Source organism: Semicossyphus pulcher, unplaced genomic scaffold (assembly GCF_022749685.1).
Source record: "Semicossyphus pulcher isolate SPU_LCO1_2020_fin unplaced genomic scaffold, fSemPul1.0.p SCAF_13, whole genome shotgun sequence".
Taxonomy (NCBI): domain Eukaryota; kingdom Metazoa; phylum Chordata; class Actinopteri; order Labriformes; family Labridae; genus Semicossyphus; species Semicossyphus pulcher.
In genome coordinates, this window is record NW_027211637.1 from 26,167,779 (window position 1) to 26,191,411 (window position 23,633).

At 42.2% G+C, this 23,633-nt stretch overlaps 1 protein-coding gene across 1 annotated transcript; it reads right to left on the minus strand.

Annotated features, from left to right (window-relative positions):
* Positions 1-253: 253 nt before the first annotated feature.
* Positions 254-21,952, minus strand: dgkaa (diacylglycerol kinase, alpha a). Its single transcript, XM_069659951.1, has 24 exons — positions 21,820-21,952; positions 12,777-12,880; positions 12,397-12,473; positions 10,327-10,456; positions 10,059-10,133; positions 9,924-9,973; positions 9,672-9,746; positions 9,260-9,376; positions 8,101-8,218; positions 7,879-7,967; positions 7,648-7,764; positions 7,286-7,384; positions 6,986-7,072; positions 6,811-6,884; positions 6,655-6,729; positions 5,856-5,941; positions 5,669-5,758; positions 5,337-5,497; positions 5,185-5,249; positions 4,737-4,827; positions 4,383-4,566; positions 2,494-2,611; positions 2,214-2,274; positions 254-1,217 (listed from the first exon to the last, which is right to left on the minus strand). The coding sequence occupies exons 2-24, from the start codon at positions 12,850-12,852 to the stop codon at positions 1,143-1,145; spliced, it is 2,190 nt and encodes a 729-aa protein (XP_069516052.1). The 5' UTR covers positions 12,853-12,880; positions 21,820-21,952; the 3' UTR covers positions 254-1,142.
* Positions 21,953-23,633: the final 1,681 nt, after the last annotated feature.

Genomic DNA, 23,633 nt, shown 5'->3' on the forward strand with positions numbered 1-23,633 from the left:
AATATCACTCGTAAAACGTATATATATATCCTGAGCAGGGATCCTCTCTTTGACAACAAACAGGTTACACTGTTCAATACAAACTTAAGTCTAAAAGAGGCGAAGTAAACAACTTTTTTGAGTCATCAGGCCAGGTCACGTTCCAGCCACAGACTAAAGTGGATGACGCCCCCTTGTGGTAGAAAAAAATGACCCACCACATACTTAATGAAGTAGTAGATGCACAGGCAAATGATAAAAAATACCCAAACAATGAAGTCAAGATGATTTATTAAAATTTCAATGTCTTATTTCAGGCATATTACATGAACATATTTCAGATACATTGAAATGATACGACTGTCAAAGTATTTAAATAAGAACTACATACATTTTAATCTGAACCAAAGACCTCAGATCTGACGCACAGCAATTTATAAGTTAGAAGTGAACATATCTCAGCTTTCAGCGCCAAACAAGTACAGCTTTTTCTGGCCTCAAGCACGCACGCACGCACACACACACACACACACACACACACACACACACACAGGAACAGCAGGGTAGTTCGGCTGCTGCAGTGAATCAACTGCAGCTCCTTTTGGCAATGATTGTCCTATTTCTGTTCCCTTAAACACTTTCAAGTATCTTCTGAAATGTTTGTTAAAGGTAAAATTACGTTTGCCACACTCTGAAATCTAATCTTATTGATCCTTCACTTTTGGTTCCAACATGTCAGGAACATACATCGTCCTTTACAGCCACAACAAAACAGCAATACTACACGGTTTATGTCCAAAGTGCATGCCTACACGATGCTCTGTATGTCCTCTACTTAAGCCATAACTATAGAGAACAAACTGTAAAGGCACATGAAGCTGAATAAGTTTCTTTAAGCATGATATTAAAAGTACTTTAATTTTAACCCACTTTAAGTTCCTACAGAGCAACATTTCTACTAACTGAAGCAATGAGACGAAGGCAGCGAGGAGTGTCGAGTATTGATAAGAACACAGAGTTAATTTGGTCGTTTTGCCACAATGCAGACAAATCTATTCATACACAGCTATGCTTCCATTACATGATACAGACATGCAGAAATGTGTCAGTCCTCTATGTACAGTGAATCAGAGTGCATGTGGTTGCTTCTGAGCGGTGGGTTTCTACTTGAAAAATCCAGATGATTTGGCCTGAGGAGCCATCAACATACTGGCTTGGTTCTTGTGTGTGATGTGAATCTGAAAAGGAAATATAAAAATGCAGAAAGTCAAGTGAATTAAAATCAAATCAAAACATTTTCTCAAATTTTAAAGCAACATTTGCTTTAAAGGCTTAATATGCAACATTTTACACGTTAATACATCAGAAATCAAGTATGTCTTATGTAAATATATGCTGGAAAAATAACCTCCAAACAAGAGAGAGAAGTCAGACTCCCTGTGTGTGTCGTTCTCAGCTCTTTGTTTACATGGGCCGGACGGCTCTGCGTTCCCGCTTCATGCGAGTTCATGTTTGTATACTAGAGTAACATTAGTGACGATAGCTAACTCACTGTTTATGTTACGCTTGCTTGCTTAGTGTTCTGTAGTGTTATCATACCACAGTCATTAACCATGCTAGCGGGGGGCTGTAGCAACATGCATAGTAAACTAAACTGTGCTAACGTTAGCCCGCAGCAGTAGAATGCTGGTTGCGGTCTGTTGCAGCTCGAGCTGTAACATGCATTCTGCTTAGATGAGCCTGTACAGGCCTACCAACCACTTTCCATTGTTTGCTCTGTTATAATTATGTTGCTGCTCCATAGTAGCATCTAGAAATGTCTCGGTACAGCAGCGTAACGGTGGGCCGGGCAGAAAAAGTAACGGGTTGTACGTTGGGGAGGTGTGGCCAAACAGAGCGTTTGTTTTGGTTTCATGCTGGTGCTCAAGTGCGACATCTACTGGACGTAAAAGTCGCATATTAAGCCTTTAATATCAGTCTCTAGCCCTTTATGATATTAATAAAAGTAAAGAAGAGTTTTGGGATTTGTTGATGTTTGTTGGACCAAACAAGCAACTTGAGGACGTCACTTTGGGATATGGGAAGTTTTAATGAGCATTTTTCACAATGTTTGGCCTTTAGACAAAATAATGAATCAATTAAAATCATCTGTAGATTTATTAATAATAAAAAAAAAAGGTTAGTTGCAGCCAAAGTCTGCCTTACAGCAGAAACCATGCTTGGTTGGTATTTACCGTGCAGGGAGGCTGCATCCACGGCTCTCCATCTATCTGCATCGGTAAGGCTTTCTTCGTCCTAGAGGTGAAGAAAAGAGGGATCAACAACGTGCATCAGGAAATAATATCAATGACAAAATCTATGTGTAATTAAACTAACAAAGGGAAAGCCAATAATGATTGTTATGTTAAGCAGCAGCTAACTATTATCCTCAGCTGGTGATCAAAGTCAACCTCGAGCCATTGCAGAGAATAAAAGCTCAAAGCCTGACAAGTCTGAACACGTCTTGTTTCTCACCTGACGGTGATCTGTGAAGTTTTCGCCAGCCTCACGGCGCTCTTGAGGCCAGTATAGATCTGCCCCATCTCCATGGCTCCTTCAAGGCCGACCACCTCTAATCGACGATCACTGAGGTCTGACAAGAAAGCATGCAGATGCAGAAAATGCAGGCGGGGACATCATTCGGTCTGAGACAGAGTATTTGCAGTAAGTTTGAGTGGGAGTCAGTTTAAGTAACAGAACAATATTAAAACCACAAAGTACTGGATACAAACATGGAGGGAGAATCTGTCTTCTCAGCAATGTGTTTTTTCTGCGGGATGTTTAAGTAGGAAACTGTTTACTTTAAAATTAGAGGTCAGTGTGGTTGTTGTGTGTGGCTTTTCAAAGCTTGTTTCTGCTGCCCTCAAGTGGTCAGATTTTGTATTAATACAGTTAAGTTCTAAAGCAACATGAGATCACAGAATCAAATCTGAAATATGATGCTTTTAAAGCTGCAATAATTAAATGTCTGACCGCTTGGGAGCAGCAGACCAAGCATGATAAGTTGTCCAGGCTGCTTATTTACCCATTTATAAGCAGACACAGAGTGTACCACTATTATTGGCATTGTAACCATAAGTATGTGTTACCTGTTGTTGTTCATGTAACAAGGACATATGTTGTTGTTGTAACAAGAACATATGTTGTGGTTGCTCTCTTTGCCTGTCCTATCCTGCATCTCCTTCTATCCCATGTTCGGCCCATCCAGTCGAGGCAGACGGCTGTTCAACATGAGTCTGGTTCTGCTCGAGGTTTCTGCCTGTTAAAAGGACGTTTTTCCTTGCCAATGTGCCGAATATTGCTAAGTGCTACTCATGGTGATTCAAGTTGGGCCTCTCTTTAAATAACATAACAAAGAGTCGGTCTAGACCTGCTCTTTTTGTGAAGTGTCTTGAGATAACTCTGGTTATGATTTGGCGCTATACAAATAAAATTTGATTGATAGATGACGGAGCAGCAGTGGCATTTATTCTGGGTCCTGTTAGTGTCCATCTCAAAAATGTTCACCTTCCTTTTCGCTCTGTTTTTGTCTCATAGACTGTACATAAAGATGACGACATGACAGCTCCCTAAAAATGAAGCCAAAACATTTCAAGCGCCCCCTGCTGACTGGCTGCAGTAATAAATAAAGGTCATTAAGACCGCCTCCTCCTTGTTAACAGATGGGACATGAGTCAAACTATAAAATCAAAATACATGTCAAATACATTTTTCTCAAACATGGATTCTGTCTTTAGAGTTAGTTCTTATCATGCTGATTTATGTCCAAGTGTTCATTTTTTCTGACAAATACGGATCCTGCAGCCGATCTGTTCCTGATTGGCCGAGTAGAGGAGGAACAGCGAGAGGAGACGTAACTAAAATATTCACTACGGTCATTAAAGTTTCCATATCTGTGAACGCCTGCGTAAGCCGGCGTGCGGGATCTTTGCTGTTTTTTCGGTAAGTTAAGTGTGTGTTTTGGTTAGCGGTAGTGGCTACGGCAGCTCCACCTACCGATCTCTACTGTGCAGCCTCTGGCTCCAAATGACGTCACCATCGCAAGATGGCAGCGCTTATCATGGGGGCTATTTAGGCATCACTTTCGTACAATGAGAGCAGATGGAGACGCGTCGTTTATACAGTCATTGGTTTGTCTGCCCCGCCGTGGACAGGTAGCGGTTTTATTGGATAGCAGGTTTATCAGAGCTTCTAAAAATAGCTGCCAGCTGCAGCTGGAGACAGGGTTGATAAAGAGTGGAGTTTGTGGACTGTAAAACCAAAACCATCGGCCCGAGGAGAGTTTTGGTTTCATATAAGAGACCCCGTCAGACTTCTGATTATCTCTACCTCCACCAGTCCTGAGAAGGTCAACGACAGATTACCTTGGGAGGTCACTTTCAGGATTTCTGGGTCGATGATCACCTCAGGCTCGTCCTGACTCTGTCCTTTAGTGTCCCCTTTTTTGGTCTCACCCCAAAGGTTGGAGCCACCGTGCATGCTGGGAATGTTTAGAACAGCCACCCCCTCCATAGACAGGCCACTGAGATCCAGCGGAGTACCACAGCACTGGAGAAGACACAGCAGCAGGAGATGAAGACGACGCGTCTCGTCGTGGGAACAGTTCAGTTTAATCACTTCACATAAAAAGGTTGCATTCAAAGAAAAGAAAGAAGGAAAGAAAAGAAAATGCAAAATGCAAACTTGCAGTTGTGGTTACGCTGATGCTGCGCTCTCACCTCAATTGTCAAACTTTCGTTCAGTTTCTTGCAGGAAGCAGAGATGGTTTCTGAAGTGGCGAATTCGAAATACCACAGCTTGTTCTTCATTCTGCAGCAAGAAAAAGAGTGTTTTTTTTTCAGGTTTAAGTGACATTTCATTTTCACAGAACATTTTCTGCTTTCAGCACACACAGCTCTTTAGGAGGAGGAGGAGTCAGGCCGCAACACTTGCTGCCACAGACATCTGCTGTCGCCACCTGCATTCAGTTTTTTTTTTCAGCTTTCAAAGATCTGAAGCTGCAAGCACGAAAAATTGAAAAAAAAAATGAAGGACAACAAATAAAAACAGAGTTCCCCAGGTTGGCCACCTTGTTATGATTTTAAAACGGTGTTGTATGTTTTAATGTGACGTATTTCTGTTTGTTTTCTGTTACCAAGGAAGTGCCCGAGAGAATATGATGCGTACCTGCTGTTGAATTTCTGGGGATGTTTCTCCCTCATTGTGTGAAAGCGGTGAGCAATGGAGGCATCCTGTCAACACAACAAACCACAGAAATGATCCAAACACAAACCAAAATAGAAAGAGTTTGTTGTGTTTTATATTTGAGAGGAACTCACAACTCCAATAGAGAAGTAGTTGTTGATGATTTCATATGGCACCGGGTCGCCCTTCTCCTCATTCTCGTCTGTGATGACCTGCACACTCCAGCGGTCCATCAGCACCTGAGAGCTCCCCTCGATGTCTTTAAGAATACGACTCAGATCCTCACCATCATATCCTTCAAAAAGGCAACACACACACACAGACTGACATGATTCATTGCCTTAATGATCACTAATAGAGATTACAATATTTAGAGCACTTCTCTTTTGCTGAAGCAAATTCGCAAAAAACACACATGTGCATTATATTCAGAATAAGGAAACTTCAACCCTCATTAACTTCTCACCTCCTCCCCATCGCAGACATCGCGCAAGGTCATTTCCTGTGCCGAGAGGAAGCACAGCGACAGGTGGCCGGACCAGCAGATTGGCTTTGTCTTATTCCAAGAAAAAGAAAAAATGCGTCACAGTTGCACAGAAGCGTGTGTGGAAGCTGACGTGTGCCTTTTACAGTTATGAATCGTACTGTCTCACCTATTGCGTCGAGAATCCAGCCAACCGTGCCGTCTCCCCCGCACACCAAGATCCTGTAATCTTGCAGACTTCTGAAGAAACTCAGTCTGAAAAAAAAAAAAAGTGAAAATGAGAAAAATGTGGCTTGAAATGATGCAATATTTAGATCTTTTGATGCCAATATCCATATCATGCTGACAATTAGGGATGCACGATATTGGATTTTTTTGCCGATTTCGATTCCGATATATTAGGAACGTTTTTTTCCACCTAATTGCAGAGAACATCAAGTCTCCCCTGTAGTGGAATTGATATCATGCCTACTCTTATTGTAGTGGCCTACTGGCAGATGCAGAAATAACATAATACAGTGCTACTTAAACTTAGGTTGTGTACAAAATACCATATTTATTCGTATTTAACAACAAAACTTAATATTGATGAAACTTAGACAGGCTTGGATGATGCTCTCCCTGAGACAATCCAGCAACAACTAGGGCAAATTTTACCTATTGCACAGAACAAATACATAAATGGAAATCAACCTTGCTGTCTGTTTCGGAAACTTTGAAAAACTGCCATGCAGCAGACATCTTGCACCCTTTTTCACGCTCGACAGAAGAGGCGTGGTGCAGGCAGTGCACGCGCACACTCACGCCAAGTTAATGTCGTGGCATTGCGTTAAGCTTTTTTCGGGAATCATCGAGCATTTAGGCAAAATCAAAGTGTTGGAAAATATCTGCATTTTCAAGCCATTATCTCCCGATAACGTGCCGATAATATTGTGCATCCCTATTGACAATGATCTATTGTTACTCACCCTGGTCCAGGTCCGCCGTTTGAAAGGTTGTAAACCTGCCGTGGATTCAGTAAATACTGAAACTTATGCAGGACTCTGAAACACATAAAACCAGGCTCAACATGTGCACGTCTTAAGACAGTTATTCTTCATGAAGGCTTTGTTTTTTGGACTCACCTCTCTCCCTGCTTGCCTCCACTCTTAGGGTTGACGAACACTAGAAGAGGATGGGTGCTTGGCACAGGGCTGATCTATTGCACGACAGACAAATGTTATACATATATAAGACGGGGAGAATGTCAGATTGTAGGTGTTTTGCAATGATAAAAGCCTCAGTTGGGGATTATAATACCTGAAGCACTTGTCCATCAGGAGTAGTGTTGAGCTCGCTGTCATCCGTTGAGCTTGAGCAGCCATTTTTTACACTGTTTGGTCTCTCCTTTAGGGATCAACACAAAGGCAGAGCGAATAAACAAGAGAAAATCTAACAGCTTTTCTGGCCTTTCCAGGACAAAGACAAATGTGTCGCTGTCACAGGTGAGCAGGGTTTACCAAAAACAAAAAACATCCTGCGGCTGATGTGCTGTTCTGTTCTGTGTTGGTGTGACAGGCACTGTTTGTACTGTACCTGAGCTGGAGGATAATTATGTACCTTTATGACTGGATATATCGCCCATGGAGGCAGGATATGGTCTCTGTGCAGCCCACAGGTACACTCTGTTGCCTCTTGTTCGGCACATTCATCATGACGCTGTAAAACAAAAACAGTGACACATTACATAAAAGACGACTGTGATAACCTGTCAGGATCCAAATTTATCTTCTTTTTTGCACATATGATTCATTTGAAGCAGAGACAGGAAAGTTAGAAGAAAGAAGAGGAGAGAAAAACCTCCACAGACTTTGAGCCAGAAAGCATTTCAACCAGAACATCTGACAACCAAACTCAACATTGTCTCCGAACAACGATTTAACTCTATATTCCTTAAAACACACACGAAGACACTTCCTCACCATCGTGTGGCACCACACACAGTGTTTGCCCGTTAAGCCTTGGTAGCTCTTGATCTTCTTCTGGCACTTATCACACCTCGAGTCACAGTTCCCACTCACCCAGTCGTGCACTGGAACCTGAAATGTGTGATGAATGTTTCAACGTTCACATAAGAGCACTCAGACACAGCCCAACGTCTAATTCAGACTGTGGGTGTCACTGTCAATGTTGTCATGGAGACACTGACATACCCCTGTTTCTTTCTTTGACTTCACATACGTCTTGGTGCAGGGGGCCGGGTTCCTGTTAGCGCAGCGTCCGTGGACTGTGTATTTACAACCTGTACAACCGGACACATGACGATCAATGATTCATCTAAAAAAGTATCCTTCAATTTTCAATATCGCCACCACAGTTCAGTGGTGGATGTCAGCGATGAATGTCACCCTCTTCTGGTGACTTGAGGTACTCACAGGTGCAGCAGAGGCCCTGCTTCCTCAGACCCAGCAGCATGCTCTGGCACACGTTGCAGTAAACAGGCTTGTTGAAATGCTTCATCCTCCAGAGGTGCTGCCCGTCCTTCTGGGTCACCTGGTCATTAAGAGAAAGGGAAGAACACGATGGCCGTCGTTACAGTGCGAACTTTACGAACAAAAGACGCTTAAATTTTTAGTCTTTTTTGTATCAAACTACACAAACCCCCTCATTAACACACCAATGGGTTCTGCATTTCACAGTTATTTTTTACACCCACCCATGACTAACCTTGCCTTAATGAGATTGCTAATTATGCAGTACACAGTGGCTCATTTTGTGGCATACAGTTTGGAACCATGGCTATTCAAATCAACACTGAGAATCTCAAATTCTCAACACCAGATTTTATGTTTGCTTTCAATCTGTTTTGAAAGAGCGGTCAGCGCTCTTGTCCAGATTATAAACCATTTTCCCCCCCCCGACATGATGCATCACCCTATCACTTACTGCATGAGGCCTAGCAGGAAGCGGCACACAGCAACCGTGAGGGGGCTGAATTCATGCACCCCAGGCTTCAAATGATCATTGGCGGCTAGAAATAGCCTGGGGGGAAGTCCCTGGCATTGTTGGAGAGGCCAAACCCAGCGACAGCGTCCAGTTCGTGGTTTTAGACCAACAGTCAGACATGCAGCCTGACAGTAAGTGGCTTTAACATTCATTTAACAACACCCACTACATAAAACCGATCCGTCCTTGGTTTAACATATACACCAAGTGCTAAACTAATTCATTCCTGTATTCAGATGTAGAGCATCAGTCTTGAGATTGCCTTTTTATGCGAGCACTCTGTGAAATGTGGGCACAGATTGTGCAGAGTAAATGGAAAACACTAAAGCACTCTGATGGTGCAGAGCTTGCATGAGAGGAGATGACATTACCACACCCTGTGTAACACTGAGTCGGCGAAAAGGCCTTTACAGACGGGGAGGAGGCGGAGGACAGAGGAGAGGCATGCAAGGCCACGATTTCACAAGAGCAATAAAAGTCGGTTTTATACCACTTTGTGAGACACCTGCTGTAAAAATGAAATACATCCGGGATAGGCTTCTGGAGCCAACACTTGATGAGAAGAGAAAAATTCTGCCTCTGAAGTACCTTCAGACCCAGCAAGACCAGCAGGGGGACGTTGTTCATGCCTCCCTCCACCCACTCCTCTAGAGACACCGTGCCGCTGCTGTCAGCATCGATCGCTGTCATCATGTCCTTCAGAACCTGATGAAATGATATGTGATCGTTATTATCCAATCAGCACACACATATTTCTTTTACTTATAAAAGGCTATTTGCTTTCTGGAACGAGTGCAGTGTGGGGATCGTTGAATAGGTGTAGACAAGCTTATCAACCCTAGCAAATAAGTAACAAGTAGTGCCATATACATTGTGTAATGATGTTAAAGACATCTTGTGCAACATTTTCAATACTGTCATGGTTGAAAGTGCAATATGTGCAGGCTTTTATGTGTTTGCAGGACATTTGTGCATCAACGCAGAGTTTTCTGGGACTTACCGGCCTCAGCTCGGACACGTCCCATCCAAGGTAGTCTGCAGCATGCATCATCTGAGCAATAATCCGGTCCACTTCCTGTTTAAGAATTAGAACGAAAACACATTTTAGCAGAGTGGTTGACACCATACAGTAACATTTAATGGTGATAAGAATAGTATTCAGCCTTGAATTAAATCAGTAGGCACAACAGCTAAGCCACAATATTTCATTTGATCTTGACAGTCACTCTTTTAGATCTTCTCAGCAACTTACAGAGCTGTCGAGAACTCCATTGCCGTCTCTGTCATAGAGCTTGAAGGCAACTAAAGAGAGAGGGGGAAATGAAAGTTGAATTGCTGGAAGTCCTCACTTAAATTATTTTGGGCATAACAGAAACAAACGACTTACACTCCAGCTTGTCCCTGGGCTGGCCATCCTCCAGCAGAGAGAAGTAACATGAAACATCCTTCAGAAAGACCTCCTCTACAAGGGAGAGAGAGAGAGAGAGGGCTGGCTGTGAATACTCTGGTTACCATATCGGCACAAGCAGTATCTCGCAGGCATGTGGTGATAAATGCACGCATGCCAAATAGGCCGTGGCGTAAATTGATAAGGGGCCTGCTGCAAAGTAGCGTGGAAGCAGTGAGTTGTGTAAATACATAGTGTGTAATCTCACTGGCACTGTCTTCCTGGGCGGGTTCAGAGTTTTGGAAGGAGCGGAAGAGTCGCTGGCAGAGATCCACAGGGAAGTCCTCCACTTCTAAATATGTCTTCAGAAACAGACGAAAGCCTTCTTCATTGATGCACTGGAAGAGAATGAATGGGAGAGTCATATTTTGTTTACAGTGTTTTGAAATTAGGGATGCATGATGCATGATATTTTCCAACCATTTTTGCCGATTGCCAATTTCAATACTGATTTAATAGACACGTTTTTTTCCACCTAATTGCAGAGAACATCAAGTCTCCCCTGTAGTGGAACTAATATCATGCCTACTCTTATTGTAGTGGCCAAAAACCGCCATAAAGCAGACATTCTGCACCCTTCTTCACGCCTGACGAAAGAGGTGTTACAAGTGCACACTTGTCTGATCACTCACGTTTCTAAGCGCACATGAATGCAGCATTGACCCCAAAACACGGCAGTGAGGGAGACATGCCCGGACTTGTTTACTGCACCTACTACAGCAACATCAGTGATTGATCGCTGATGGACTCTTTTTATCGTGTGTGCGTCCATGAATATGTAAGTTAGTTTTGCACTGATGTTTATGTTACTCTCTTTCAGCGTTGTCTGTGGCCGCATGTTGGATGTTGTTAAGTCGGTAAAATGAGGAGAATGTGAGCGAACTGTGAGCTAGTTAAGAGCTGTGAAACTTCTATTCATTGGCTCCAGTTTCTGTGACTTTTTAGTCTTTATTTGTATATTGTTGAAAACTTTGCGCAGGCAGTGCGCGGGCACACTCGTGCTGAGTTAATGTCATAGCATTAAGCAAGCTCTTTTAGGGAATCATCGAGCATTTAGGCCATTTTACCATTTACCTTAACATGCCGATAATATTGTGCATCCCTACCGAAATGTTTTTACTGCAGTGTGTGTGCTGTGCATGTTCACTTCTGCTTTTTTTCAAATGCACCTCTTTTGAAAATAAGGAAAGATGACAATCACATTGTTGTCACTGTGTGAATATTACACGTCTGACGTGTTCTTTTCTTAGAAGAACACGCTTTCTTTGAGCGTGAAAGGCATGTAAGTGTATCCAGTGGGGGGTTGGAAAGCTTTCAAAATCCCATGAGGTTTCTCAGAAATGTTTAATCCTTCGTTAGTAAACTGGGGAGTAAAAATATCTCTTTTCCCGTGAGAGTAATAAAACAAAAAAAAAAATGAGCTCCTGATTCAAGATTTCAGTCCATCTGTGTGGCCTGTATCCGTCTCTCTCACATGACAATACGCTGCGGGGCTAACAAGCAAAAGTCCCTTGATAATGGTGAACCACAAACCCATTTCTTGTTGACATTATTCCATTTCTCTGGCGGATACCCTGCAGAGCTGCCCCAGTAATAAATAATGTCACCGCAAGACAGCCATGATCACAAAAGAAGAAGAAAAAAAAGGGCGAACGAGAGTGAGACCAAGAAAACGGCATCATTATTCTGCACTCTTACATTCACAATTATCTTTATTGCTGTGTATTTTAATAGCTAATGAATGGTGTTTTATGGGGGTATTTGTCTTTACTCCAATTAAAAAAAAAACAATTTCCTTCCAATTATCTTATTGAACTTTATGCAGCCAATTCACCCATCAGAAATTACTGCATTGGCTTCTGGCACAAATGAGCTGGCGGTGTCATCCGCTGATGTACAGTATTGGAAAGATGTCTTTTCAATCACAATTGAGCTTACACTGCATGAGGGCAGCCGGCACACTGTTCTGTAAGGCCTTGCTGCGTGGGCAAAACCAAGGAGGTAATTTACATTTCAAACGTTGCTTGAATGCACTGAAGATATTTCTCTAGGACGGCTTAGTCAACATGATCGATGGGTTTGAATCTAATTAATCAGCGTAGGACAATTAATAACTGCCCATTATACATAAATCACACACTCATTCCTCTCTAATACGCTCCGCTGAGAGCTTTAATTCTGCTCGGTTATGTGCCTCTCAGCTGACATTGCTGTAAGAGGGTTTTTTTTTTTGAGGAGTGGAGCTGATGGTGAACAGCAGGACACGACGTCCCCTCACCTCTCCGTGTCTGTGCCGGGCCAGACTGCCATCTGCATCGAATTCCCTCAGCACGTCTTTCACCTTCAAGCTGCAGTCTGGAAGCAAAGACACACAGGTCACACGGGGCGCGTCTGTATTTCATGGTAGCTCTCGCAACATTCACATATAACTGCCAATTCTCAGAACAAATGTATGGAAATATCATATGTGTATGAATATGATTAAAAAGGATGTGCATGCTTAACTGGAAAAAAAAAAAGAATGTGGCAGACTGCTACCTCCTCTAGATATGAGATTCATCATCATGAGTGTGTATGTGTGGGTGGAAGTGGAAGTACAGGAGGGGTGTAAAACGCTGAGAAAGCTGCCTGCCCGCCCGCCTCCCTGTCTGTACTCACATTCAATGTACTGCTGTAGCTGGATAAAGTCGACAGGGCTCAGTTCCTTCACCTCTGGGTTTGTGGGGGTGGACATGGTGCCTGCCTCTGCACTAACTGCCTGCCTGTGCACAGGCGGGAGAAACAGTGAGATGTAGACAGAGAGAAAAGAGAAGGTGGGTGCACAGTAGCCTGCTTCTTTGTAAAACATAAAAGCACGGCTGCGAGCAAAAGATAGCATCTTCCAACTCGCGCTGTAAAAAAATCCATGTTTGTTGACAGGGAGAATTACACTCAACATCCTGCGTTGGAGTGAAGCTGAAGATTGTCAGTAAGTGCAAGAGAATATCAAGAACTGTGCGGAACACAATGAATGATTAAAACACATTTTAAGGTTGTGGGGAATTATATATAATAACTATGGGCCTCAGCAATCTTTCCTTCACATGTGTGTGGATAAAATGTTTTCCCTTTATGGTGCTCTGAAATGCAGCCACCCTGCCCGACAGGGTCATATACTCGTGTGAATACGGTATTTATCTAACATATTTTGCATCGGTATCATGTGGCTAGCCGCTCAAACTGGGCCAGAAGTCTTGTAAAAAATGATGTCAGGCTAAAGGTACCCATGACACTTCACCTCTAGGGATTGTCTTTCCATAAACTCACTGGCCCATATTTGATTTTTAACATACCATCGGGACGGGGAGTGTCTGCTTCAGTCGAACACAAAAGAGTGCTGTGAAGTGTTAAATTCCGAGATAAAAAATAGAGGTTGAACAAACCAATCTGGCCTCTCAAGGGAGCTCCCCTTTAAACAGAAGGAAGTGACTTAAATGTCATACAAGAATGAAAGTGAGCATGACACCGAGTCTGACACAGAAAAGGAGGTTAAACTCGCAACCAAAAAATGGCCTGGCATTCTGCTCGGAAGTCCGGATGTACACTCAGTGGGCTCAGAAAGAATACTTACATCAAAGGCAAACGCACTGTTGACACATAATGGAAGGAGATTCCTTAATGACGGGAAAACTAACAGACAAATGCTGTGTGAATTAATCATTGAAGACAGATGTGGAACTGGTTAATGGAGGGAGGAAAAGTTACCATCCTGACTTCCTGTTAAATGTTTGTTTTGCAAATGCATGCCGATAAAATGTTGCAACAAGAACTATAGGAAGGGATCAATACAGGAGTTACAGAACAACTAAAGCAGTTAATAATCAATATTCAGAGCAATTATGTTCAAGAGAAAAGTGATCTTTGCAGGCAGGTCGATCAAAATGAGCACCAAGAAACACGCTTCACTGATTCACTAGTGCTTTCTTTATATTTGTGTTAAAGCAAAGTACATTTGTTACAAGATAAAAACATATTCTTACATTCGGAGACAAAATGTTGAGTTCTTAGCATAGACTGTATAAAAAGATGGACACCATGACACCTAAAAGTGAAGCCAAACCCTCTCTATCGTCCCCTGCTGACTGGCTGCAGTAAAGGTCATAAAGCCCGCCTCCTCCATGTTAACAGATGGGACATGAGTCAAACTATAAAATCAAAATACACGCCAAATAAATGTTTCTCAAACATGGTTTCTGTCATTATAGTTAGTTCTTATCATGCTGATTTACGTCCAAGTGCTCAATTTTCTGACAAGTTCATTTTTAATTTGTTATTTGATGCTGTAAAAAGGATGATTGACAGCTCTGTTGACCAATCCGGCTCCTGCAGCCGATCTGTTCCTGATCAGCAGAGTGGAGGAGGATCGGTGAGAGGAGACAACCTCAGACCAACACAAGAAGCTGTTTGCTGTTAAATACGCCTTCATGCAGTATCCTTGCTGGTTTTTTTTGTCAATTTACGAGTGTGTTTTGGTTAGCAGACGTTGCTACGGCGGCTCCCCCCGCTGATCTCTACAGCGCAGCTCTGGCTCCAAATGACGTCACCATCGCAAGATGGCAACGCCTATCACTGGGGCTGCTTTGGCATCAATTCTGCACAATGAGAGCACAGCTACTCTCGAGAATCACAATATTATTTTATGTGAAACTTTACACTTCTCAATGAACCTGACACTGATTTAATAGTTAACCTGCAAACCTGCTAAAGGATTGAAAAAAAGTAGTGCAAAGAAGTTTGAAGTTACAGGGCCTGTGATCCCATTGTTGTGATTTTACTCAGGTTTTATCAACATGGTGGTGTGTTCTTCATACATTGACAATTTTCTTAAAGATTGATCTAAAAAACATTTCAACGCCTTGCTTACAGCATGTGTTGAGTCACTACCCCTGTATTGTGATTCACATATACACAGCCCTACATATAACACCTATGCTTTTATTGTTTTCCATTATGTCGTCATAATTACTTTTAAAGCAGAAGTTACAAAGTTTTGTTTCAAAGGACCAACACAGTGATTCTGCATGAATGAACCCATTCATCGTTTATATCACTGCGGAGTATTTCTGCAGTCCATTCTGGAGAGGTCCAGATTCTTTAACGGCATTCATCTTGAAATGTATCTGATTTGTGTCGCTTATCCATCACAGCAAACTGCATTAGGGTTTCTCTAAATTACATTACCATTATGGGATAGTGCAATGTAGACTGTCTAAATCAATCTGCACTTTACCTGCATTACTGTGCAACGTTAATGGAGCTTTGAAAACAACAAAAAACTCTTTCCATAGTCCCATAGGAAGGATAGAACGTAATAGAGGCAGATCCAGAATGAGGAACTTTATGCTTTGGAAAGAGGTCAGTAGTAATGATATGTTTCTCAAGAGCTAAAATAAAATAAAAAACACTTTTTAAGAGAAGCTTGTTAGACGAAAACCAAGTCGCAATTCTGGTAATTCCCAACTTGAAAGTGTGGAAGTTACTGAGGAACTTACAAGATGAAAAAGCGTAAAATAAAACCGATCCTGGTGTTTAAGAGTCGGTCGTGTAAATCTCATATCATGCCTGATATCAAGGCCTTTCTATCATCACCTGCACAGATACAAAAGTAGAGCGAATAAAAGACTGCGTGGTTGTTTTCAGTCCTGGCTGATGAAAGGGACCTCACTGTAAATGTGTTGTTCACACTCGTGTCTGCAGGTGTTGTTGCACATTAAAGTGCAGCCGGTGCAGGTATCGGTGACAGCTGCCTGCACCAAACAAAAAATCAGAGCACCGACAGGACAAAGACTGTACTGAGAAAAGCAGTAAATTAATCTGAAATAACACCCACTCTTCACGTGATCTGGATGCACTTGCTGTCTTTTGGCTTTGAAAGGTTCGCTCTGTCCTCCCTTAATTCCCTCAAAAGGTCAGCCGCTTTGCCGAGCAGCTCTGTTTATGTAGCTGCTCAGGTGGGCCAGGTCTGTATCAACAGCAAAGTGACACATGAAGGAATCATGAAAAAAGCCATCTGCTCCTGATCACCTGACCTAATTATTCTAAAAATATGCAGCTGAAAATAGCCTTAATACACACCTCTTATTTCAGATTTCTCCTGGGTGTTGAGTTTCCTTTCCTTGACGCTTGATGTCGTGAGCAGCATCGGCGTCTATTTTCTCTCCTTACCAACTGAGTATCATCATCATTATTGCCTGGCTCAACAACATCTCAAGCCTATCTGAGTAATCTGATTCCTCACTTCCTGATTAGATAATGATTTGCATGCATGATGCTGAGTGGGAATCAGGAGCAGTAAGAACAAGGAGCATCCCCTTCGCTTAGTAGGAGAAGGGATGAAGGGTTTAATTAATACCGAGCTGCTTGTCTCCGCTCACAAACATGAGTTTGAAAAACAATGGCGCCATCTAAATGAGCTTATTGGACCAAGTATAAATATTTCAGGAGGAATATGTGAGGCTTATTTCAGACCATGTGACTGTTCGCTCCTGCGTTGGCTCTCAATAAGGTTACACTGCTGGGCTAAAGTTATTAATGGTGGATGCTTCATGAGGGAACTGTTTATGTTGCTTTACAGAAACAGTTGCGTGGCAGAGGCTGTGCAGTGTAGACAGGAGAAATGTTTAAATGTGAGCAAACAGGTGTCATATAGCAATCATTCAGCGTCATTCACTGTGGTTCGCACTTCTTACTGACAGTTAGAGGTAGAACTCTGTTTGAGCAAAATGTCACTACATATAATCAGCACAGAATAAACAGTGTAGAACATCCACTGAGTTAAAATGCACATACGCTGCAGACTCGTGGGCCACTAGTGCTTCTTCAAATAGTAGTAAAAAACAATTTGTTGAATGTTAAAGTGGTTCTTCACGTAGCACCAGCTTGTGAAAGCAACATCGACTCCCCCGTAAACCTCTGAAAAACCGTCTGTTCAGAGCCTGACACCCGCCTTTACTTCTGTCCACTCAGCTGAAAAAAACAACCAGAGCAACTTCTTTATAAAAATTCACACAGTGAAATAATTAGAGAGTTAGAGAGGACAGTTCAGTAGGCACTTTGCTTCACACAGTCCCTGCTTTTAACTATGAAACCTGCACTGTCTACTTGTCACACTGTCAACAACCATCCAGCACTCTCTTTACAAGACTCATTTCAAGGTACACTCGGGGATGACCTTTTTTCCGTGCAGGCTAGTGTTTGTGCAAGCTGTCATAACGCCCACGCCTTGTGTCAAGGAAATCTGCTGTTTTGCAACACTTGCGGGGTGCAAGCCTTTGACTCCGTCACTCTGTGGTTGGAAAACACTGCGTAGGTTCTCTGAACAGACGGTGAAGTCAAAATCTAATGTTGGTCCTTGTGTTCTTTCTGAAACCACAACAATTCTCTTCACTGAAGTGTGCGCAGACAGCGTCAGGTCAACAGAAGGGGGAGGACGGACATGCTTGGTTGCTATGGAAAGAGTTTCCCTCCATCAGCTGCTCTCTCCGTCAGAGCGCTGCCACGGGTGACTAACAGGTAGGAGGAGGAACAGGCAGAGAGGGAAGCAGCCAGCCAAGGGAAGGGGGGAGCCCAGGCAGTGGCTGTGAGTCTTCCCCCTGCAGCTCCAACTCCTCCCACACCATCAGCCTCGTTTGGCCTTCAAAACCAGAGGTCACGCTCCAAACTGCATTCTACATGCAGATGCTACCATGACTCATTGGATGAACAGGGGAATACTCCCTTACTATAAATGGATTGTTTACTCAACGGGTCACTTGCGAGCCGAGCCAGAGTTTATAAACCATCGGTAATATTTGTTTTAAAAAGGAAAATTATCAGACAAAAAAACATTCCTCACACGATTGTATCCCTACAGCTGCAGCATGGAACCACTGCTTCAATCTCCACTTTAGTTCGGTAAAGTACATATTGCTGGTCTGTGTGCGGGCACGTAATGTGATGCTGGCAAATAGCCAAAGTATGTTTTTTTTAAGCAACTATGAGGAACTGGCATTTTGTGGCCCCTGTGGACCAAAACAGATCTTATTAGCTAACATCTGTTTGGGAAGCTAAATAAAGACACAACTTCTCTTGGTTACTATGTTTCTCTTCTAAAACCAAGCTGTTTAAAGGATGATTATGAATGAGGTAATGCATCTATTTGTAGCTCTGTACAGTATAAAAAGATGGACGACATGACAGCTCCCTAAAAGTGAAGCCAAAGCCTCTCTATCGTCCCCTGCCTGTCTGGCTGCAGTATAGGTCATAAAGCCGGCCTCCTCCATGTTAACAGATGGGACATTTTCTCAAACATGGTTTCTGTCATTATAGTTAGTTCTTATGCTTAAGTGTTCATTTTTCTGACAAGTTTATTTTAATTAGTTAGTTGATGCTGTAAAAATGATGATTGACAGCTCTGTAGACAAATACGGCTCCTGCAGCCGACCTGTTCCCGAGTAGCAGAGTGGAGGAGGAACGGTGAGAGGAGACGTAATTAAAACGATCACTACAGTCACTGAAGTTTCATATCTGTGAACGTCTGCTTCAGACCAACACAAGAAGCTGTTCTGCTGTTAAATATGCCTGCATGCGGGATCTGTGCTGGGGTTTTTTTGGTGAGTGAAGTGTGTGTTTTGGTTAGCGGAAGTGGCTACAGCGGCTCCACCCACCGATCTCTACTGTGCAGCTCTAGCTCCAAATGACGTCACCATCACAAGATGGCAGCGCCTGTCACGGTTGGCTATTTTCGCATCAATTCCGCACAATGAGAGCAGATGGAGATACCTCGTCCATCTATATACAGTATATAGTCATTGCTCTGTAAGACTAATAACTGTAAATGAAGACAATGAAAGTTTGTAAACTTTGTTATGGTGATGATGCTGTTCTTACATCTTAAATGAGAAGCATGAATCTGTTAGCCAACATCTTGGAGAGTCGGTTGCTCAGTAATAGTAATTTTGTTGATGATGCTACAGAACCTACATTCTTTCATTTTTCAGTCAATTATCTGCTTTTGATATTTTAGCCGATCCTGCCCGGTTAGTGTTGTGACATTCGCGAACGATCCGATTCTTCTGAACGGCTCTTTGGTGCGAACGACGGGAACCGAGTCGTAGGTGAGAGCCTGTCTTTTTATAGTTGTGCCTAAATTTCACTGCCCCACCGCCCCAAAAGCGGCTGCCCTTTGTGCCGGATTACCACAGGCAGCTTTTTTCAACTGCAACTCCACCATACCAGGTCACGTGCAGCAGAATCATGGTGCTACAACATAGTGCCGCTGACGGTGAGCAACATTAAAACCCTCCGCCAAGCTTTTTTGACATCTCTGTCGTCATACAGAGTTGTGTCATGAATCATCGGCAAACCAGTGACGTTGATTAATTGTTCCTACATTTTTCTGCTGTTTCCTTTAAAAGTTTTAATCGTGTACGAGTCCGACCACTCTCTCACCCCGGATCTTATGGCTCCGTTCCTTTCCGAGAGCCGAACGGAGCCATAAGATCCGACTCCCTTCAAAGAGCCGTAATTCCCAACACTGATGTTTAAAGAAAAATGTCCTGCTTTATTTTAAACGGGTAACATACGACTCACTGTGAAACTTTTCCAGGGAAAATGTAAACAAAGGCGTCTTGGTCTGCATGCCGTAGATGCCTTCATTGGAATCAACCCTGGTGACTGTAGTTATAACAGAGTACTCAATAATCTAGCTGATGCTCGGTCGCCTCACATTGGGTTTCAATCATGTTACGTGCAGTCATGGATATGTAAATTTTTCTGACAAAATACAAATCTGGCTGGTGTAAGATTAAGAAATTGAATACGACAGCAGGCTGGTGTTGCTCGGTTACAAAAGGGCTCTACTTGTTAGAAACACCAGAGGACTTTAACACACAAACATGTATTGTAAAACAGACAAAAACACGAAGGGAAAAAAACACTAACAAAAGACATTCACGACAGCATGAATCACAGATTTCTTGGAAAATGTGGGCGAGGCTTTTCTCGCTCGCTTGCTTCAAAGCGAGGACTGCCCATCACTCAGAGTTCAGACTTGAATGTGACTTATATAATAGCTTTTTTCTGTGGAGGCAGCCTTGTGGAACACCATGCTGCGTTCAGATATAAAAAAAAAATAAAACACCCTGAAACCTGCCCAGACCTGTGAGGGCGCATGCTGTCATACAACAACCACATTGCTTTTATGGTTTAAGAGTTCGCATGTAGTCTCATCTGGTTCTCTCACAGATCTATCTACAACTGAAAATGAAACAAGTGATGTTCTTAGTCACAGCACTACACCTAAGCTGCACTGAGGCAAATTCTTATCCCACCTATGACATGATAATTAAGTATTGACTTCTGAAAGCCAAGTGAACTTGGGGCAATGCTATAACCAAGGAAAGGAAGGTGAAATGGAAGACACAGCCGCTGCATTTAGACGAGTAAAAGAGTCTGTTTCTCTGATCATGCTCGTTGTGCCATTTAGCAACAGTTAACATTTATAAACTAAACCACAGATCACAAAATGGGCTAAATTCCAGTTCATTTACAGCCTCTAGCCTCTGATGTAAACGTTAACAATGGGCCAATTGACCTGGCTACAGTATTGATTGTCAGCGCCTGAAAACTCTCCTGCAGCTAGAAACAGCTGAGCACCACTGAGACTCCCAAGCTTTGAAGTAACCTGCTCGTGATGAACTCACGGAAATGAAGTAAATGAAGTGACTCTTAAACTGCAAGTTCAGGAAAAAACACAAAGGGAAAAGAACAAACACCTTATTAGGTATCAAGACTTTCCTGTATGTTTTGTTTTTCCAGTTAGCCTGGGGGCTTTACGTCCACACTCAGCATTTGTAAATGACAGTGAAAGGGGAGCTTTGAATAAAAAATGATCACACAGCAGTGACAGTGCCCACCAACGCCCACAGGCCACAATCATCTACTTCACAATGTGGAGGATTTTGTTATTTCAAAAAACAAAACAACGTGAAAACCCTTTTGAATAAGGTTTCACTGTCAATGTTTGCACCATATCCTGCAACAAACAGAATCTCAGGTGGTGGTAACTCAAGATAAGATCAGGGGGGTAATAACACTATAAACCTGTTTGCTCAATGTACTAGTGACGCATCAAGTTGAAACACAATGTTAGCAAGCTTCACTTTCATTGTGGAGACCTTTACATCAAAGTTTCATCTCGAGACATGACACCCCAAATATTTCAAACACCCCTGAATGCTCACCAGTCTCTACTCTGACAGATGAATTGCTCAATCCTCTGAAGCAAGGGTTCCCCTGCTGGTAATTTAAGTAGCCTGACATTAACAATCATGTCACGATAGAAAGGGGAACTGAAATTATGCTTGTTTATGAGGTTTAAAAAGAAGCATTAAAATGCAGTCGGTCTTCCCTACTGGCTGTTCGGCTGAGTGAATTACTGTGTCCTGAACACACGACTATCAATATCTCAAAAACCCATGCACAGAGCTGAAATCCGTCAATTACCGAACGAACCTCCTTAGGATATTTTTTTTTTAGAGCAGCGAAAAACAACAGGCTAAATAGATTTCCGTGAATTTGACTGTAATTTATCTGCAGCTGAATGTCGATCAGAGCTGCACTTAAACTTCAATCAATCCGCCGAGTCCGGATCTCTTACGGTTTGTTTTTACGAGTCTTTTACCTTTCCTGTCGTCACTCCGTTGAAAAGTCTTATGGCAATCGTCGTGGAGCACCCCTGCCACCAGTCAAAATCCTGCTTTCAGATGCCAAGCAAAGTGGCCGTTAACTTTAACCGGAGACAGCAGGTCGGCGGAGTAGAAGCGGTGAAGTAGTGCAGAGCAGAGACTGGGTGAGGATCCCTCCTGTCAAGCGCCGCCTCAGCTGCTCTGCGCCCTCTCTGCTAGCCAATACACACGCGTTGCAGCGGCGTGCATCCATCTGCAAAGTTGCACAGTAATGCTCATCAGAATTATGCAGCTGGAAGCTGTAACAGTAAAATCATCATTCTGCTCTTTTAAAGGCAATCAATGCAATTTCACTAACTTAGCATTTTTAACATTTAAACAGACTTATACTTGTAATGGCTCCAGTAAAATTGCTCTTAAGGAAGTGTATTTAAAGCTCCTGTGAGGAGTTTTTTGCTGGTCCTGAAACGGACTGAAATTAATTATCTAAATAACCTACAAAAGCAAACCAGATAATCAGCGACTAGATGGATTATTTCTATATAGTTATTTATAATGCCTGAAACTGCTGGTGGCGGGTAGGTGTCAGACGAAGCACTGCACTCCGCCTTTGTTTAAAGTTTTCCAGGGCAAAAATGTAAAATGAGTGATACATATGACTGTTAAAGAAAGCAGGACAAGATTTTTTTGTTAAAAACCAACACTTAAGCATGTACAGGACAAAATCAGCAATGAGAAGAGGTACGGCTTTGTCCACAGGGGGCGCCAAAATCTTTTTGTGTAACATTATGATGTAATAGTATGCCCTGTATGCTAGGCTATACGATTTGTGACTACCTTATAAGCCGCAGGCTAATAAAAATATAAACATAGAGTGAAATATATAAGTAAACAAAACTAAACATTACAACAAATAAACTTATATATTTTCTAACCTCTATCTGACAGTTAAATTAAATAAGAAGCCACGCAAAGAAAAATTGTTAGCTTACTTACTGTAGAACTCTAGCTAGCTAGCTAGCTACTGAATAGAACAGTCCCAACTTCGCGGAGCACAGATTACTCGCTCCTACATATTGTTCTCATAGCCGGAGACATTTGACATATCTATATTTTTGTATTTTTATGTAGTAAGGTTGGGAATCACAGCGTAACTAACCACATATTAAAGTTGGTTAGGCTGTTTTCCAACAACAGCCAACCGTTAATTTTTACAAGTACTGTTGCTATGGTTACCTTCAGTTGCACGTGCATCACGCATTGATATAAAAGGGCATTAAAATGAGTGGTTGATGGGAACATCACCTGCAGCCAATCAGAAATGAGGATTTTACTTACTAAAGCGCATACAGTAAGAAGGGTTACGTTACAGCTATGTTTGTGTTTTTACATAATGTTCAATAAAGTTGAGAAAAAAGTTACATGTACAGCTACTGAAATATTCTACTGAAGTACAAATTCAAGGTACTTGTACTTCAATTATTTCCGATTCATTCAACTTTGTAACTTAAACTTCATTACATTTCTATCATACTTTATAGCAGCTAGTCAATTTAACAAATTAAGATTGTATAACAAGATATAGGATGGAATGGGAAGTCACCGTTGACAGGAGTAGGATGACAGTTACCTATTACGAAGTACATTACATCAGCATAAATCATCTTACCATATAATACACAATGCGTATCACCCACAGAGACCACTCTTATATTATTTTGTTTTTTCAATTTAAATGCACAACTTTTACTTTCCTTGTTTTTGGTTATTTTATAAAGTGAAGTATTGCTGGTTTTACTATAACATTTGA

Bases quoted from the DNA above. Each gene is read 5' to 3' on its own strand.
- dgkaa (XM_069659951.1), bottom strand. From the start codon at position 12,852: ATGTCCACCCCCACAAACCCAGAGGTGAAGGAACTGAGCCCTGTCGAC. The intron at 9,377-9,671 runs GTAAGTCCCAGA...TCATTTCATCAG, and splicing joins ACGTGTCCGAGCTGAGGCCG to GTTCTGAAGGACATGATGAC. The intron at 5,498-5,668 runs GTGAGAAGTTAA...GCCTTTTTGAAG, and splicing joins ATGTCTGCGATGGGGAGGAG to GATATGATGGTGAGGATCTG.